This window comes from Euphorbia lathyris, chromosome 2 (assembly GCF_963576675.1).
Source record: "Euphorbia lathyris chromosome 2, ddEupLath1.1, whole genome shotgun sequence".
NCBI classification, from domain to species: Eukaryota; Viridiplantae; Streptophyta; class Magnoliopsida; order Malpighiales; family Euphorbiaceae; genus Euphorbia; species Euphorbia lathyris.
In genome coordinates this window covers 70,392,943-70,407,497 of record NC_088911.1, presented here as the reverse complement: position 1 = coordinate 70,407,497, position 14,555 = coordinate 70,392,943, and the positions used below count along the sequence as shown (strand labels likewise).

Genomic DNA, 14,555 nt, shown 5'->3' with positions numbered 1-14,555 from the left:
ATCCCACTTAGCCTCAAAATTAGCTGCAGCAAAAACCCCTGAAGAGATGACTGCTTTGTTCAGAAAATACCTTCCCCAATCCCAGTCAGACTCGGACCAAGATGAACCAGCAATTAACTTGAGTGATAATGATTCCGACTATGATCACTTTAGCATGTTTGGTAATTCTGGTTTCTAAAAAAAAAAATAAATAAATAAATAAAAAATAATAAAAAAAAAAGATCCCGCTAAGTTACCTTAAATGGTACTTAGGCAAAACTTAAGGGACAATTACTCCCCAAAATCCAAATTTTGAAGATTGCAGATTTTGAAGATTCCAAAGATTGAAGATTTTTGAAGATTTCTGAAGATTTTTGAAGATTCCAGAAAACTGTGTTCCAATGAAATTATTTGAAGATTCCAACACGTGACCACTGACAATTTTACAGACAGACATTGCAGCTGGCATGTGGATATACTGTACCAGTACTATTCACAAAGACAAAATTGCCCTTGGTTACTATTCATGATTCCAAAAATACCCCTGGTTACTATTTATGATTCCAAAAATGCCCTTTGGTTTGCCTATATAAGGAGGTACCCTCCAACACTACATCCATCCATTTTCATACATCCATTTTCAAGCATTCATTCTACTCTCCATACACCTTCTCTCTCCTTCCAACACTCTCTCTCTTCTCTCCATCATCTCTTCCACTTCCATCCCTACCTTCTACCTTCATCCATATACACCACCTTCGTCCTTCATCCATATACACCACCTTCCTCTTTCATCCATATACACCACATTTTTCACCCCAAACCTTAAATTTCTCTCTTGTAATCAATTTCAAGAATAATTTGTAATTCCTTTTACGAAGGAAGTTGTATCTCCAGTTTTTGATTCCAAATTTGTAAGTTTTTGATGGTTGGCTACGCCACCTACTTTTAATAAATTTCATATTTCAAGTTTATTTATCTAGATCCTTTCAAATTTTGTGGGATTCCTTACAAAAGTATGCAAGCTTATGGTCTATGATCATAAATAGACAGAAACCGGGGGACGCTCAAGTTTGAAAGTTACTATTTTGTTTATTTCATTTTCTTACCTATATATATATATATTTATCTATTAGTATTATATTAAATATATATACATATATTATATTATATATATATTATATTATATATATATATATATATATATATATATATATATATATTACATATATATATATATTATATACATATTATCTATATATTATATATATACATATATATCTATATTTATATTTCATTTCAATATTCTCATCATCATTTTTGTCTTTTCCTGTTTTTTTTCATATTCCCATTATTATCTTTGTTTTTTCTATTTATTGGTTTTTAGAATATAGTCTATTAATATTTCCGTGTTGTTTATTAGACCTTGGATCCGTGGGCGTGTCTGGTATCAGGAGCAGGGATGATTTGCAAACGGTCTTGTGGAATCCTAGACCAATGAAGTTTATTAATTTCAGGAGTGACTTCTTGGAATTGTTCAATGAGACTTTCAGTTTCAGAGTCTTGAGTTATGACATTAACTTTACTAGCCGAATGGGGAGGAGTATCAGGGATAATTTGAGCGGAATCTTGGTTGGAGTTGGTACTCATAGGAGTCATCCTACTTAATTGATCACGAATGGCTTTAATGTATTCAGATTTGCTATCTTGGATATTTTTTGAACTTTGATTTGTCATTTGATATGGTTTAAAAATGGGATTTTGGATCTTAGGTTTGGTAATGGGTTTGGAGGAATCAAAAACTATAGGTTGTTTATCAAGGTGTTTTTCTATCCTATTTAATATATATATATATATATATATATATATATATATATATATATATATAAGAAAAAAAAAAACCACTTCATTTTTCTTCATTGTAAATGCAGAAGAGATCACGACACTATAGTATTCAAGTGTGCAATTTCATCCATCAAGAATTACATTTAAAAGAAACCAAAGTTGCTGAATCAGAAAAAAAAAAAAATTTGACCAAATGCAAGTAAAAATATTATTTTGCCTAAAACATTTTAATTAAACAAAAAATAATCTGTTCTTTTACCCAATCCCATTATTTGCTAAACTCATTGTCCAATAGTTTTATTTAATTATATTATTTAAGATAGCATTTTTAACGGATTTGCTTCAAATTTACATTAAGAATGCAAACCAGGTAAATGAGGCACATGAAACGGAGATAAAAAAAAAATTTGTCAATAACAAGGGAGATCTTGTTATTTAAAAAAAAAGGTTTATTGCAAAATTGAAAATTTTCTCTATTTGGTTGGTTTGATCCAAGTAGTTTCTGATGTAACAACATTTCCGTAATAGACTTGTTTTGAAGCTTCATCCCAATAAGCCTGTCAACGGAAAATAATTTCAGAATTATATTCACCTTGAGATAAACTCAAATCTTCTCACGAGCCTTTCTAGGGAACAATAAATGCAATAAATTCTGATACCTGCCAATTGGATGGGAGTCCTTTAGAGAGTTGTGTCAAATCAGGTTGCTGGTTTTCATTAGTGGGAGCTGCTTCCGATGCAGATTCTTTGGCTGCTTGAGCTCTTATGCGCTTCACACGCTCACGCCTATTAACGAATCAATTAAGTCCCAGAAAGTAATCAAAGTAACTAAAAACTGAAACTACATTTGTTGTACATAGTAGCATACCAGTCACCGCCTAAAGGCTGAAAATTAGCATTATCTTTGGCCTCTCCACTAGCTATTTGTTTAGCATGCCATTCCTTCAATTAAATGTCATGTCAGGTAGGTCTTCTATACCATTGTATTAAAAGCAGTTAAAACTGGGGGAGAAAAACAAAAGAGACAAGTCCATTTGCAGACCTCAATTTCCCTTTGCCTTTTTCTCTCCAACATCTCGTAAGCATTCTCAGGTTCATCTTCTTCGGTCTCATTCAATTCCTCTTTGGCTGCCTTCCACTGCCCAAGTAAAGCATACATTTTTTGTAACTAATTGCAAGCACAAGTATCTAAATGTAAAGGATGGAAATACAATTCTCAAGGTAAAGCAAGATACTACCTTGTCCACCATACTGGAGACTTTCTTGTTAGACCTCATCGAGGTTGCAACAGCAACTGTTCGCTTTTTACTACGAGAGACTGATATAAAGAGAAGGATTTTTATGAGTAATTGTAAATTTATCAGGTACTAAATCAATATTTTGTACAGAAAAATAGACATTTTGTAGGTAAAATAGGCATAGCATAAGAAGATGCCATGCAACAACAACAACAACAACAACAAAGCCTTAGTCCCGAAATGATTCGGGGTCGGCTAACATGAACCATCATATAAAACCGTGAAAATCAAGTCGTGTCAGCGACACAGATTCGCTCCCTCCACTCCGTCCTATCCACTACCATATTTTCCTCAATTCCCAATAAACTCATATCACTCTCGATCACCCTCCTCCAAGTTTGCTTAGGTCTTCCCCTACCCCTCACCACTACATCCCTTTGCCACTCTTCGGTTCTCCTAACCGGCGCATCAAGCGCTCTACGTCTCACATGGCCAAACCACCTTAGTCGGTTTTCTCTCATTTTATTCTCAATAGATGTAACCCCTACTTTTGTCCTAATTATTTCATTACGCACCCGGTCCTTTCTCGTGTGACCACACATCCATCTCAACATACGCATCTCCGCCACCGACATCTTATGGATGTGGCAGTGTTTCACTGCCCAACACTCCGTACCATATAACAATGCTGGTCTAATTGCCTTCCGGTAGAATTTTCCCTTCAATCTATTAGGCATGCCGGGATCACAAAGGAAACCCGTAGCACTCTTCCACTTCGACCAACCAGCTTTAATCCTATGGGCAACATCTCCATCTACTTCTCCATCCGTTTGGATAATAGATCCTAAATACCGGAAGCAATCCGAGGCCTGAACAACTCTCCCATCTAGGGTGATTGTCCCTGCCTCCCTACTCCTACGGCCGCTAAACTTACACTCCAAATATTCTGTCTTACTTCGACTCAACTTAAAGCCAAGAAGATGCCATGATGAAAACAAAATAATGAAGAGTTAACAAAGTGCTCATGCGTCTACTTTCTCCCTAACTTAGGCTTTCAGCATCATCAATTTCATTTATCCTTCCAAAAACACTTATTGTCAAACAATAAAAGCATAAGCTATTGACAGTTCAATATATCCCCTGCAATGTTTCAATTGCTATGATGCACGGAAACGGAAGCGGGGAAACGGAATTTCTAAAAAACATAGGAAACGGAAACGTGGGGGAAACGTGTAAATATTAAAAATATTGGGGCATATTTATAAATATTAAAAAAAAAACATAAACATAAAAATAATAATAAATTATAAATATATAAAATAAGGCACATGATATATACAACCCTTTCTTATATTTTCAATAAAAAAAGAGAATTTTAATTCTAAAATAAACATTTATTTGTATTGGAAATATAACAATATATTATGACAAATGCATTTAAGTATTTAAGCATTAAAGTATCAACAAATTTTATGTATTGGAAAACAAAATTAACACTAATAATAAGAATTTTCAGATTTTTATTTACAGCACTTGGGGCTGTAAATATCGGAACCCATAAAATAATTATTGATAAAACAATAAAAAAGTTTGACATTCATGGTCTTTAAAATTAAATTCTTTATGTTAAAAGAATAAAAATAAATAAACAACAACAAAATAAGAGCCCAACAAGAAGAAGAAACAAAAAAAAATGGTCTTCTGATTTTCGTCAACAAAATAAGAGCCCAACAACTTTCCAGAAGCATCCCACCACACATTCCAGAAGAAACAAAAAAAAAAAAAAACAAGAAAAAATCACAGTAAACAGAAAAAACAAAAACAACAGACTTGAAGGAGAAGAAGAAATCGCCAGACTCAAAGAAGAAGAAGTTTGCATGTAAACCGAGAAAACAACCCAGACAAGACTCGAAGAAGAAGAAATCAGAGTTTCGATTAAGAATGGCAATAGGTACAAACATTTTGAGTTTAGACGCTGAAACAATTTCATATTTTGGAAACACGTTTCAATTTTTCTGTAATTACAGAAACGTGCCCGGAAACGTTTTGTTTCCGTTTCCGGGCGTTTCCATTTCCCACATCTTGTGGAAATGTTGAAACGCTGGTCCAAGAACGTTTCCGTGCTTCATAGTTCAATTGTAATACTCCTAAACAGCCCTCCAAGTATCACATGTTTTGGCACCAAACTTAACATCAAACTCTGTATTCCACAGAGACATGAATGTCTACCTCTAGGAAACAAGGAAAAATGCTATGCATAAAGTTTGTGAAGATCAGCTATAAGTTTCAAAGTCACCAACGCTACTCAAGACCTGTGCTGCATAATATCAGGCATGAGCAAGCTAAACATACATCTAAAATTGATGGTAACAATTACCTTTAGATTGAACCTTAGCAGTTGTCAACTTTGTGGATACAGCTTCCATGGCTGAGATGGCATTTGCTGGGCGTACAGAAATATTCTCTTTTGGATTAGTTGTGTCAGCAGCTTCAGTGGTGACTGGACTTGAAGCCGTAACGGTCTCATCAGCCACAACTCCAACATCAAGTTTTAGATTTTGAGCAGCTTCTAATGGGTGATCTACAACTTTCATTTGATCTGAAACCAAAGGACCAGAATCATTGTGCAAATGAGAAGATTCTACAACATTAATAACTGGCATAGGAGGAACTGATCCATCTTGATAGGTGGTATAATATGCCACAGGCTCTACAGAGCTGACAATGATTGGAGAAGCATGGACGTCATAGTAAATTGATGAGTGGGGCATACCAACTTGACTTCCATCAGCATGTCCATATAAATTACCACTTGGCACAGTACCTGAGTGTCCATAATATTGGAAACTAGACTCTGGATAAGACAAGTTGTACTGTTCTGTGTAAGGAAGTACTTGACTCATCTCAGTGTAAGATGAAAGTGGAGGATATGATGATTCAGGAGGCTCATCAGGCGGTGGTGGAGGAACTAATTCATTATCAGGAGGCGGTGGAGGAGTCTGATCACTATCAGGTGGTGGCGGAGGAATCCAATCTTCTTCAGGAAGAGGTGGGACCATTGATTCATGTATAGATGCTAAACTAGGAAACTCAGGAAGTGTATTTGGCTGACTCAATTGTTTTTCTTGAGGAAAAATCACAGCGCTTAACGCATCTGCCGAAATCATAACAATCTCTCCATCTTCAACTTCCATGTCGACATCCATGTCATCATCTTCTCCAGGTTGTGTTTTGGGGTCTAGATGAGTAGTCCCATTCACTTCTTCACCAACAACAGCACCATGTCCTAAATGTCCATTAGATGTCTCCAGAGAATCATTTCCAGCATATACATTCTCATGAGGATCATTATGTGAAACATTCTCAAAATTTGTAGAAGCACATGCAACTTCAAATTTACTATTGTTTTCACATCCATTAGAATCATGCCCTACATTTTTCTTTTCTTTATAAGTTCCAATGGTTGCCTCAACATCATCATCCATTTGTGAAGATACAGCAAGCTGGTAAATTTCACTGTTAATAATATCCTCTAACTGCTTAAGCTTCATCTGACAATGGTTCCAAAATGGAAGCAAAGGCGACCCATAAGATGAGAGTGACTTAATGTCAGACAGTCTGATATCAACTTCTAAAATATACTTTGACATCCGGTCATGAAATTGAAGGCGACTAGAATACCTGAACACATTTCATACATTAGCGAGATAAAGAACAGTTCTATATAACAAAACAGAGACAACAAAAAAAGAACAAAAATAATGTAGCAATGATGTAGTGAAAAATAAAAAATTAAATTCAACAAATGATTCAAGAAAGTGAACCACTAAGTACTTACCCTTCTAGTGACTTCAGTCTTTCCAACAAAGATTCGCATCGTCTCGTTAGAGTAATAGAAACATCCATTCCTTTTTCAACTTCATTGTCAGTTACAGCATAATCTACAAGAACATCAGCTGTGCTCAAGTTATTTTGTGATTCAGTTCGATATGAATCAATTGCATAATTTTCATCTTTTAGAGATTCACTTCTGTATCCATCAACTCGCTCATTAACTTGAGGTCCATTACCATGCAGTGCTTGGCTTTGAGGGATGAAATTGGCACTGACTGGACCATGGTCAGATATTGCTGCAGAAGAATTATCTAACTTAGTACCTAAAGTTGAGCTAGAATCATTTATATCTTCGGAAGCAATTTCCAAAATTTCGGTGGTAGGAACTATCTGATCAGAGACCGTTATCGTCGTCTGAGCCAAAGGATCAGGCACTTCCCATGAAGTTTGCCCAGTTTCAGTATTCCAGTAATAATACTGATTACTCTCTTCATGCATTATGACCCTCCATTCTGAATTAGCATCCCCAGCAACTTGTGCATTAGATGTCCCAGCGACAGAAATTTGTTTTGTGGAATCAGCATCATCACATTGATTAGCAGACACAGTAGCATCACTTTCTCCAGAATCACCACCTTCCACACTGTGTAGAACTGGTGAAGGATCTCTCTCTTTGACCTGTGCTTCAACCTTTTCAACAGCAAGACCTTGAACTGCATCAACATCTACTTCTTTTTCCTCACTAGGAGATCCAACCTAACAGTAGCAAAGTACTTTTAGCATCACAGGTGCATAGAAAATACCACTAAGTGAAAGAGAAAATTTTGAGGAAAGACAACAAAAGATAAAAGAAAAAAATCTACCACTGCTTGTTGGATGATAAAGTCAAAATATTAGATCAATGTATGCAGTGCATAAAACAAACAATAACTTTGCTCATGTGAAGGAGACCAGAGTCTAGAGCACAAATTGCTGGGTGTTCTTCTGAAGAGCTTACGGGAGTCTGTAAACCATTCAAGTAATAGGCAATAATAAATACTCCATATAACTCCAATTTCCATATGGCATGATGGACCAGGATTTATAACAAACACTGCGATCTGCCAGCACTTCATATTCCACTTTGGCTCAGGCAAGGACTCAGAACATGTCAATAGTCAATACCAGAATGCAAGTGCGCAGGAGCTCATACATTCGTAAGTAATACAACATGAACTGTTCAAGCCTTCATACTGACTACTATACGAGCACATAGAAATGACATGAAAACATCATCTACTACTTGAGTACTCTATATCTCCAGGCAGTTCACTTACATAACCTGAAAATAAACTCAAGATTCTCAGTGAAAAAACAAGTCGCATATATTAAACTACCTGATCATTATGGTCTGAAGGGGAATTCTCTGCTATAGCATTGCTCGGGCTTCTATTTGATTCTTCCTCCAATTCATCATCACTATATTGCCCAAGTAACAGAAGTGGATTTTGTGTTTGTTGACCTGAAGACAATATATTATAATGTCAGATATTTCAAGGACCGTCAAGTCGTCCTCTTCCAAGTAACTAAATCTCGGAAATTAATCAAACAGATGAAGTGGAATTTTGATGCAAAATCAACAGCCAGTGGTAGTAAGCAATAACAGTATCAGTTTGCTTAATTAGATAAAGAATCTAAAGGAAGAACTTTTAGGAATCATTGATCAGAGTCACCTGTCACAACAGAGAAAATGTCAGTGAAGGCATAAAGCTAATAAAGCCAGAAACATACGAACCGATAGAAAAATATTCCAGACGAAATCTCCAAAATGCTTTGATGCGGATTACAGAGCTGAAGTCATGCAAAATTTCACTGTGGTAGGGCCGACCTGATCTGACATGTTTAATCCCATGACCACAGCCAACCTAATTTCTGACAAAAATACTTGGAGGCAAACAACATAACATGCCACCAAGACTCATGCCTTCTCTACATAATCCTTTTGAAGAAACTGATGGAACCCACCTGAAGATGTTGGTGAATTGGGTAATCCAGAATGTTGTATCGAATCTCTCTCTCCTTCAGCTTCTTCATTTACAGAGGATGAGGAGCCACCCATATCTCCTAAAGATTTTAATGAAATGTTCAGAGTTATCATGTGACCCATTAGAGCAAAAACTATGAGATTTTCATTGATCTGAATACTCACAGTAGATCGATACGATTATTAATAACTAAAACAATTACCATATAATATTAACTTAGAATTGATCAAATGATCTATATTACCTGTCAGAGGGTATAATCAAAATTTTAAGAAATTAGCTTACTGAGATTTCAACACGCACATAAGAAGATTAGGAACCCGACTAGTTTTTCAAAGAATTCATAAAAGATTCCCCACTAAATTGTCTGTTTATTATAAGGTTGTAAAACCCGGCCCATCCTGGTCAACCCGGTTGAACAGGAGCCAATAGGCAAACCCGTCTGGAGATGCATGAAAATTCTTATAGTTGGAGATACATGAAAATTCTTATAGTTGAAACCCACTAGAAACCTGCTGACCTGGCGGTTGAACCGTTGAGCCGGAAACCTGGTCACGGTTTGGCAGGTTTCAGCAGGTCTAAGTTGCCACTGTTACATATGTATTTCTTTTAAGAAATGAAGAGTTTTTTTAAGGGAAATCAAGACTTAATATTAGTCACTAATACATTTAATGGAATTTAAATGGACAAAGATTCTGCACTCCAGTAGCCTATAATTTTAGCAATCATTCTATTTCTAGTTCTATTTTCTATTTCTTATCTTCTTATCTTTAGGGCCCATTCTACTCTTTTAGGAAAGTTTAGAATTTAATTAGTTTTAACTTTTAGTTTCTTGTTTTTTCTCTTAAAACTAACTTCTAATTTCTTAAGCGTATTTAATTTTTATTCTCTTCCTCTCTTGATCTTTTCTCTAAAATAACTAAATAAAATAAAGTTCCGTTTCATTTTCCTATGATTTTTTGAGCCCCCATTGAACCTTAAACCCTTAACCCTTAACCCTTTTCTTCCAGTTCTTTGGCTGATCCAGTTTTGATAACCATGGTTTATTGCATTCATTTTACAACGCAAATTCAGTACATTCAGGTGCGGAGCTACGTGGTCCAGTGAAAGATCCATAATGGCTTTCAAATTTTCTAAAATTTGAATTTCACCAACAAAATTCTATGAATTCTTCCCAAAATTAGTTATGGCCTCCTCCCACCTAGCTATCTCCAGCAAACACACAAAAATATGCATCTCCTAGAATTTGAGTTTGGCCCCCGAAAATGAAATTTTCTATTTCCTCAGCTGATTATGTAAACATTCAAAGAAAAATAAATATACGAGCGATCCAATGGAACTTCCTCCGCTATTACTGGGCAAAAAGTAGACTTCCATCCTCTTATTCATCCATAAACAAAGTAGAGCCATCAGTACTTCCACAGACAGACACGTCCAATATAAGTTGGATCATAAAATAAGCAAAAAAAAAAAAATTGACACCTAACACAAAATTTCGGTATATGTGCAAATACTTGACGAAAACAGAATCTGATTAACACCGTAATTTGCAGTTTTTCTTGAGCACCCAGAAAACAAATAACAAAAACCCTAGAGAGAGAGAGAGAGAATACCAGAGGGTTCCGCGAATAGATCGAGCTTGACGCGACGGCCACCGTTGCTAAGAGCTGCAAGGCGACGTTCTTTTCTCTTCCCCATTGAAAACTCGAATTCCAAATTTGCGTAGGAAGAAAAACAGAAAAAACAAAATTAGGTTTTAATTCGTGAGTGTATAAAATTGAAAAGCAGCTTGCTAAGGGAAGAAAGCGGATATCATCATAAGCTTGTGGCGGTTGGGCCGCCGTGTTTAAACAAGGGAAAATTACACACAAATTCTTCTTTTAATAATTATTTATAACTATGTAAGTTAGTATAATTTTGGATTATGATTAGAATTTATAAATTAAAAGTCTAGAATATATTTTATAAGGTTTATGATTTATGAATTAAAATTTAAAATTTTTAAACTATGGTATAAAATTATAATATATAGGAAATAATTATATATTAAGAATTTTTAAACAATGTCTAGAAATTTGGGCCTACTTTAGCTATAAGATTCTCTGTCTGTACCGTGAAATACGCAGAGGAAATTAAGTAATAAGTCAATGGAAAAAGAATGAAGAAATAAAGGAAAATATTTTACCATTTTTAAAAGAGTAAAACATTTTCCCCAAAACATACGCGTTTAGAGAAAAATGGGAAAAACGTTAAAAAATGTAAAAATATGAAACACGAAAAACATGAATAACGTGAAAACGTCACAAAACACGAGAATATGAAAAAAAACCTACAAAAAATATGAAAAGATGAACAAACGCGAAAAACACAAAAGCGCAAAAAAAAACACTTGAAAAAGTACAAAACATGAACAACGCAAAGTGACAAAACACGAAAAATACAAAAAAAACACGAAAACGTGAAAAAATATGCTAAAACACGAAAACGCGAAAAATACGAAAACACAAAACGTGACAATACCTGAAAAACGCGATAAACATGAAAAGACGAAATTGCAAACAAAACACTACAATGTAAAAAACACGAAAACATGAAAAATACGAAAAACATGAAAAGGCGTGAATAACACGAAAAAATAATAAAAGAAAAAATAAAAAACGCGAAAAAAAAAAGAAAAAGGGAAAACCCCAAAAAACCAAAAAACTAAACGTGGAAACATGAAAAAATGAAGATAAAATGCAAAAAAAATACAACAACGTTAATAACACGTGAAAACATGCAATTTATAGTAATAGATTTGAGGATAATATTGTCTTTTGAATGAAAAATTATATATTCTATTCTATCTTATTCCATCAACCAAACATAAGAATATTTATTTCTTAAGGAATTTTTATTTCATTCTTTGCTATTCTATTCCTTTGGAATAGCAATTCTATTCCATTCCATTCCGCGAACCAAACGGCACCTTATAGTTTATGTGTGTGTTAATTTCTACTTAATACATGTGAATCTCTTTTTTGTGTTTTATATATACAATTGAAAATAATAAAAAAAAAACAGAAAATCTATATTTAGTGGTTAGAAAATATTTTCCAGTGTTGTAGCCAAACAGCGAAAAATATTTTATTTTCTTGCACAACATTTTTCCTGCATAACATTTTCCAGAATACACTATTTTCCCCCAAACAAACAGGGCCTTAAACTTCTTCTTCTTTCCTCTAACATCAGGGACCGTTTCTTAAATTTACGTTATTAGACATTAATTTATTTATTTAATTTTCTTAAATTAAATTCATTATTAAATCGTATATTCACATAGCCTTATATTACCCTTTCTTTCCATTTTCTATGTTTTGGTTTTCTTTTTATTCTAAGAAGAACCTACTTCGTTACTTTGTTTTTCTTGGAATTTTGTTATTCGAAATTGTCAATAGGTGAAGGTTTTCACCTCTACCTTAGCGATTTTCCATTCCTACAAGGTGATAGCTTTTGTTGATTTTGGGTTTGCTGATATTTCTTAATCATTTTTCAGTTTTCCCTTTAGAAGAATCGGTAGGTTTTGTTTTTCTGTTCTTTGAACTTCAGACCAGTTTAAAGACATCAAAGGTGAAGACGCAGTACAAGCAGAGGAAGTTGTTCTTTCTCAAGCTGTTTATTAGGTCAAATGCTTGTTTTTTCATTGAGTCAAGTTTCAATCGTTTTTTTTTTTTTTTGCCATTTTGGATCACATTGTATGAATTGAATGTATGTTAACCGTTTCATGTTTTTTTCAATTATATCTTGTTTTCCTAATGTTTTTGGTTTTTTTTAAATTAGGTATTGTTTTGTGGTTTTCTGTATTTTTGTATTTCACGTTGCCTAAAATATTTAGTGTTTACCTTGCTTTATCTCATCTTTTCCACAAATTTAAATACATCCTAAATCTGACATTTAACATATATATCATAATCCTTTATGTCGTTTTTTCATGGAAAATGTTAAAAACCCATAAGCTTCAGTTTCATTCTGTATGAATGTGAAAGTACATAAATTCATGTTATACCAATTTCAATTGATGCCATATTTGTTTGTTAAATCGTGGCTCCGAATTTTTATGGCTCTTGAGCTTGATATGGTTGGAAGGAATTAGAGAGATGTTTATGTTGAACCTGTAGGTGCTTTTCTACTAATTATATTCATTTTACTTAGTGATATAGTATCAAATAAATGGGCTCAATTGCTCACGCGAAGGCCCATCGCCCGAATCTGGAATATGGGCCTAATCCAAAAAGCTCATACCTTATTAGTTTACGAAAGCTCATATGTATGAAATCCTCATTAGGAAGCTGTCTAAACAGACACTTAGACCAATGGTTGTCTGATAGCTCCCATTTGTATAGGGTTTTTAGGATCATTTTAGTTCGTTTTTGCTTTATTTCCTTTTAAATTTAGTATCGTTTTGTTACCTGTTAGTTAAAATTAGTAATTTCCGGTATTTATGGCATTTTCTGTGTTTTCATGTGTTTTTAGGCCTATTTGAGCATTTCCGAACCAGACCCAAGCCTTTGGAGCATTTTCGGACTATTCAGGGATCGTCGGAGCACTTTTGGGATTCGTTAGGGACCATTAGAGCGTATTTCGGAAGCCCAGGGACCAAAACGAACAAAAATCAGAGTTTTGTCCCATTTTGGCGCCTGTCTCGTCGAGATACATAAGTGTCTCGTCGAGACAGACCCTGTCTCATCGAGACACATCGAGACATGGCCTGTCTCGATGAGACAGTGCCTGTCTCGACGAGACGAGGCGGGGCGGGGAAAGGCGCAAAAACGCCTTTCCTTTGCTGAAATCTCGAATCCTAAGCCTTTAAACCCCTTTTTAATTATAGGAAATGTCTATTGTACCCTCGGGAGACCTAGGGTTTCGCCCTATCTCTATAAATAGGGAGCTACTCTTAGTTCTTCCGGAAGGATTCATTGAGAGTTGTCATAATGTAGATTTATATTTAGCTTTTAGTTTAGCTTTTCCAGCTTTCTAGATTAGGTTTATTTCAGTTTTTATTTCTTTTAAGAACAATTGATGGGAGAAGCGATTGATCTTCTACTTTTGTAATTGGAATCGACAAACGGGTTCTAGATTCTCTCTTACCCTTTTATCTTTTACTTTTATAATCTATTGAAGCTCTTTTCCATTATTCCTATTATCTTGTTGCTATGATTGGTTTGTCTATGAACTGATCCCCATCCAATTTGGGATGGGGATGAAATTGATTGTATGAATATGTATGATTAAGGATCTATGGCCTTTGATTGATCAGTTTATGCATTCTTAATGCCTAGAAATTGTCAGGAATAGGATTATTGCTAGAATGAGACTCGATGACGATCAACTAGCCTGCTTTATGTATATATTGTGCCTAATGCTTATAAACCTGACAAAGATAGGATTATAGATAGATAAGAACCTGGCCATGGAATTATCTATGCTGAATCTATGTAAACCTGACCTTATTAGAGACCACTAGGAGTGCGGCTTCGTGGCTGGGCTACGGCTTTAGCCTTAGTTGCCAAAGAACCTAATGCTTTGCATGACCTAGGGTATATGCCTAATCAAGCCGTCACCCGAATGCATGTGAATAGGTTAGATAAATCTTGTA

The 14,555-nt window shown here is 34.8% G+C and overlaps 1 protein-coding gene across 1 annotated transcript; it reads right to left on the bottom strand.

Moving 5' to 3' along the window:
- Positions 1–2,108: 2,108 nt before the first annotated feature.
- LOC136218562 (uncharacterized) lies at positions 2,109–10,770 on the bottom strand. The gene is made up of 10 exons (XM_066005516.1): positions 10,534–10,770; positions 8,901–8,999; positions 8,273–8,397; positions 6,901–7,652; positions 5,440–6,743; positions 3,063–3,142; positions 2,867–2,962; positions 2,693–2,766; positions 2,484–2,610; positions 2,109–2,381 (listed from the first exon to the last, which is right to left on the bottom strand). Exons 1-10 carry the CDS (start codon positions 10,616–10,618, stop codon positions 2,298–2,300), a joined length of 2,826 nt encoding a protein of 941 aa, XP_065861588.1. The 5' UTR covers positions 10,619–10,770; the 3' UTR covers positions 2,109–2,297.
- Positions 10,771–14,555: the final 3,785 nt, after the last annotated feature.